Source organism: Perognathus longimembris, chromosome 3, assembly GCF_023159225.1.
Source record: "Perognathus longimembris pacificus isolate PPM17 chromosome 3, ASM2315922v1, whole genome shotgun sequence".
In the NCBI taxonomy this organism is placed as follows: Eukaryota; Metazoa; Chordata; class Mammalia; order Rodentia; family Heteromyidae; genus Perognathus; species Perognathus longimembris.
This window is the reverse complement of record NC_063163.1, coordinates 59,625,514-59,631,094: the sequence shown is the minus strand read 5'-3', so window position 1 is coordinate 59,631,094 and position 5,581 is coordinate 59,625,514. Positions and strand designations below refer to the sequence as shown.

General features: G+C 45.6%; 1 protein-coding gene across 1 annotated transcript in view; it reads left to right on the top strand.

Moving 5' to 3' along the window:
• Positions 1-3,495: 3,495 nt before the first annotated feature.
• Positions 3,496-5,581, top strand: part of LOC125347617 (phosphatidylinositol 3,4,5-trisphosphate 3-phosphatase TPTE2-like) — an 85,108-nt gene continuing 83,022 nt past the window's right edge. Inside the window, exon 1 of the mRNA XM_048340611.1 lies at positions 3,496-3,633. Coding sequence (XP_048196568.1) covers positions 3,496-3,633 — 138 coding nt within the window. The remainder of the gene's footprint in view (positions 3,634-5,581) is intronic.

The window sequence follows — 5,581 nt, the reverse complement described above, 5'->3', positions numbered from 1 at the left end:
AGAGATGCCTCTGTAGCTACTCTGGTCATTTATAAGGAATCATTTCAGTCTCACCTGCACTACCTGATACTGCCACCAGATGGTTATGTGCCAATGGACAGAGTGCATACTGCTTGCAGCTGTTCTGCCTGCCCAAGGAGTCTGTAAACATTCTTTCCTGTATGTGTGTGTGTGTGTGTGTGTGTGTGTGTGTGTGTGTGTGTGTGCCCGGTCTTGAACTCAGGCCATGGGCATTTTTTTGCTCAAAGCTAGTGCTCTCCAACTTGAGCCACTGCTCCACTGATGGCTGTTTTTGAATAATTAATTGGAAATAACAGTCTCATGGTCTTCCTTGCCAGGGCTGGCTTCACTCTAAATCCTCAGATTGAGCCTCCTGAGTAGCTAGGGCTACAGGTGTGAACCACTAACAGCCAGTGAACAGTGAATTTATAGATGCAAAGATGAGGCTGGTGGGTGGTTTCCTAATAGAATCCTGTACACCATGCCAAAGGCCCAGAGAGTAAATGAGAAGCCTCAGCTGGGACACACAGGAGCAACCTGTATCCTACTGGTAACCAAAGGAAGGCATCGAAGGAACTGCATGGCGTCACTAACCAACGTGAATGGAAGTTGACATTGAGGGCTTGTGGGAGGCTTCATACTGCTGTGGAGCCTGGGTGGATATCAAATGTATGTCGCATGGATGCAGCACATGTTGTGATCATAGCGAGTCACCTTATTTGATGGATTGAGACTTTATCAAGGACAGGACAATGGAGGTCACACTGCCTGAAGTACTAGGCTGAAGGCAAGGGAGAAGATGCAATAGGAGGGAGGTCCTGGGAGTTCCCAAGGAAGACAGAGATGGAAAAAACTATACTTTGGGGAAATGAACCTAGGTTTGAACCAGTGTCTTTGAGCCAGTCTGTTTTCTGGAAAGAAAGTATAATTGATTTCATTTTAGTACAGTGGACATCCTCACTCACACACTGCCAGCCGCCTGCCACAGCTACCATATACCCAGTCCTCACTAATTCAGTTGTTTGCAGGAAGCATCTGCTTGGAGACTCCATTTCCCCATGTCCCCACCCTGTAGACAGAGGAGTCAGCATGGGCCAGTATGACCTGCCTGACACCCTTCTGAACATCACCTGCCCACGCTTTCTCCGTGCCTCAGCAGGGCCTGGACACACTGAGTAACGTTACAAACGTAGTTGCTAAAAAGGCATCCTACAGCATGGGAGAAGATCTTTACCCATGATACATTGAACAAGGATCCAATATCAAGAATGCACCATGAACTCAAGAATCTAAACCCCCTCAAAATCAACAACACAATAAATAGGCAAATGAGATGTATAATACATAATGGCCAATAAACACATGACCACATGCCCAAAATCTCTAGTCATACAGGAAATGCAAATCAATACAACACTTACATTACATTTCATTCCAGTAACATTGGCCACATTCAAGAATATGAGTAATAACAATTACAAGGAACCTTGGTACACTACTAGTTGTTATTATCATTATTAAATTATCAAATAATATTGTTATTAAATGTTTTAATATTATATGAAACCATTTATTATTAGCTTCTAGCAAATATTTACATTTACAACATGTATCAATTGGCATCACCGAGGTAAAGAAAATTTGGGAGGTTCCTAAATGTTGAATTTCAATGTGTGTAAAGAAGTCTATGATGAAATATAAGAACCATAGTTATTTTCTTTCTTCCTGCCTGCCTTCCTTTCTTCCCTACTTTCCTTTTCTCTGTCTTTGTTACTTCCTTTCTTCTCTATAAACTAGTTTAATTTAGTTATTAATACTCTCCTTCCAAAGAGTAAACGAAGAAGAGAGAAAATTAGAGTAGAAGCTGGAAAGGGAATGAAGTATCAAAGGCAGGTTTGTACTTGTTGTAGGCAAGAGATTATGCTTAAATGTTATTGGAAGAAGGGAGCAGAGTCTGACACCAGTGGCTCACACCTGTAATCCTAGATACTCAGGAGGCTGAGATATGAAGATCATGCTTCAAAGCCACCTGGAGCAATGAAATCGGAGACTCTTTTCTGCCATTAACCACCCAAATCTAGAAGTGGTAGATTTCCAGCCAAGAGACAGAGAAAGAAAAAGAAAAAGAGTTCAAGTATGGGGGTAGGAGGACGATTATTGGGAGGAACAGAAAGGAGGGGAGGAGTAAGAGGAAGTAGAGAAGGAAGCAAGTAGAAATTTAATAAAAAGAAAAGAAAATACAAGGAAAGGGGAGAGAAATGGTAGATAACAAATCAACTTCATCTAGCATTGAAGTGCTCTGGGAACCACTAGCACCACACCCACACAGGAGTTGGCAAAATTCATTCCCTACCAGAATCAGAGTCCCTTACAGATATGGATGACTCCTGGGGTACACCGTGTTCAATACAAGAGCCTGGGTTACTTGTGGTGCCCATGAAGCCAGCCGTATCCATGAAAGGATGACTGTTTTGGGGAGACTCAAGTCTAACCTGAGGAGATGAAAGGAGCCAAACACAGAAGGGTGGAGGCTTGGGCCGGCTGAAGGCGGTTGCATGGCACCCGCCTGTCTCTCCCTCATGGGAAAGACAGGTCCTGGGAAGTAGCTGCTGCCAGCCCCTGAACCTAGGCATCCTGCCCGCCTCCGTGGGAGAGGGGTTCCCTGGGCGAGAACCTGAAGCTGCCACCTGGGGCCCTCTGCACCACCCTGGGGGGCACCCCCTGCAGCACCACCATGGAGGAGCCAGGAGCATCTATGACCGCAAATTCCGGGTGGAGTGTCCCAACTCACCTGTGGCCTAAACTCCCCCGGGGGACCTGCCAACCATTCCTGGGGTCCCCAGCCCTAGCAGTGATGAACCCCCTGTGGATGCTAGCCAAAGGCACCCGCCTAACAGACCAGGAGAAAAGCGAGTGACTGGTGAAGATCACAATTTGAGATGGACATTTAAGGGACCAGCCATCGGTTGGAGCAGTGCTTCTGAGACCCTCGGGCCTTCTCAGGAGGAGAGTGACGGCAGCCCGGCCTCAGGAAAGAAAGTCACTCTTCTGGGCATTCGGTTGTGGCTTGGGCTACCCAGGCCTGCTGTCTCACAGGCTGGGGGCGGGTCTACGCAGAAGACAGGACCAATACAGGGTGGGGGCTTGCGCTGGGGGCGGGATTACGCAGAAGGCCAGACCTATACTGGGTGGGGTATAGCACTGGGGGCGGGTCTACGCAGAAGGCAGGACCAATACAGCAAGGGGGCTTGCGCTGGGGGCGGCGCCTAGCCCTGAACATCACGTGATGGAGGCAGGGCCGGACGTTGGGGTGTGACCTAGGGAACCTTACCTGGGGAGGCTTGATGGCCATTTCCGCCAGCTTCACCTGCAAGCATAACTTCTGTCTCCATGGCTTTCCTGGAGAGGGGAGCGGTGTCCCCCAAAAGAGGGGCTTTCTGGCTGCCCAGGAGACCTTCCACCCCACCCCTTTTCTCTCAGTCCGGCTCAACCGTCATGCCGCCATTTTGGAAGCAGACTGGGAGCCCACGAGCCTTGGAAGCTGCCTGCCAGGGACTCGCGGCCCGCAGGTCCAGATGGGCTGTCAGAGCTCCACGGTGGACACGACTGACTGCTGTTTATGGAACCTCCAGAGTACAATGTCTTCATGGCTTGGCCTAGTGGGGGGGCCAAAGGCCCAGACTTGCTGTGCTTCATGGATACCTGTGTGCCTGCCTAACCCAGTGGGGAAGCCTGCAATGTGAAAAATGGCATTTTAGGCCGTGCCAGATGGAGGATTTGCCTGGTGGACCTGCTGACGGTATTCCATGGCCTTGCTGAAATTGTTACAGCCCCAAGAGCTTGAGTGTTCTAGGAACATTGGGAACAAAATAGGACTGTGTGTGAAGGGATGCCAGCTCCTCTTCTTCTATGTCAGGTGAAGAGCAAGAACCCCAGATTCTCTCACTGTACCACCTGTATCCAGAATGTGGAGAAGAGTCCCATTTCTGCCTGGATTTGCTTCCAGAAGATTTGACCCTGGCCATGCAGCTCCTAATATTAGTCCTGAATTAAGCAAGCAGGAAAGGTGATGGAACCGAGGTTCAAGGACATGGCAATCCATGAGGGACAGGACAAGATCACCTGCCATTGACTTGGGGGCCACAGTTCTGGAGGCCATTGCAGCATATCCAGCAATAGGCTGTGTGCTGATGCAGGACAAGTGTGTCCTCCAAACCTCAGATATTGATACATTCTGCATTCATGGAGGCCTACCATGCATCACTGGCACAGGCACATGGGAACTGTAGTTACCTCCCTTAGAAGTGGAGGGGAAAGTAAGTTTTTCAACATGTTCCTTGAGATCTAATTCATCTACCCTATGTTCCAAATATACAGCAGGCTAGTGTACTTTACATTGACAGAGTTAGGAAGCTATCGCTCAACATCACCCAGATAGACAACCACCAATGGGTTTTTCTAAGTGCTTATGCAGATTTTCCTGGCTTGTTTTACTTCGTATGTTTCCAAAGTTCAACCAAGTTGTCTATATTCTACATTCCTTCGGATGGTCAATATTCCATCACTTAGATATACCATATTTCAAATATGTATTGGGGTGGCTGGTCTGAGTGATACTGCACTGAACATTTGTGTACAAGGCATTGAGTGGAAGTGTGCTTTCATTTCTTTGTGTATGTGCAATATCTCACAACTGAAGTATTGAGTCATATGGTTAACTGTGACGATCTGCCACCTGACATGTATTCCCAGAACTATCACATCACTTCATATTCTCATTCCCAATTCTTCCCCACATCCTTGGTTAGCATTCATTATTGTCGGTGTTTTGGGGTACAGCCACCTGTGTTTGAAATAATTTCATTGTGAGGAAGTATTCAGTGAGTTCTATCTCCATTCAATAGTTTAGTATACAGAATCTGAAGTAGTATAAAAACCTTTTTTTGGTATGTTGATCCATCCCTTTCTAAACATTGCTCTGCATATTGATACATGATTTACAAATAGTCCCTTCGTATTAGCTGACATGTGTTGTAAGGAGAATTTCCTTGCTATATTTCCACATATGTTTATAATCACTGTCCTCGAATTTTTTGAACAGGTTTCCTTGTTCTGCTGCAATTATTGCAAGCAATCTAAGTATTTCAATTTTGTTTCCCCACTATTTTTATTTTTCCAACTCTCTTCCATTTCTTCTTAGGTAGTCCTTTGGTCATATTCCTGTTCTGTGTTTATCTGTATAAATAGTTATGTATATGGATATATATATACATATATATAATCATTTAGAGAGAAAGAGAGAAGCATATACACGAATATGCCTTCTAGGTTTTGCTTTCACATGAGTGAAAATGTAAGTTTTCTGAGATTAGCTTATTTGATCTATAAAATATTCTCTAATTGCGTCCACTTCCTTTCATTTTTAATTTTATGGTTGTGTGGTATTCTAAATAGAGAGACATTATATTGGGCTTATCAGCTGATTCCATCCATAGTCGTCTTTTAAAATTAAGAAGTCATGTTTATGTCTATTCTTCCTTAACGTTACATTAAGTAACTAGGATAAATTCTGAAGTGGATA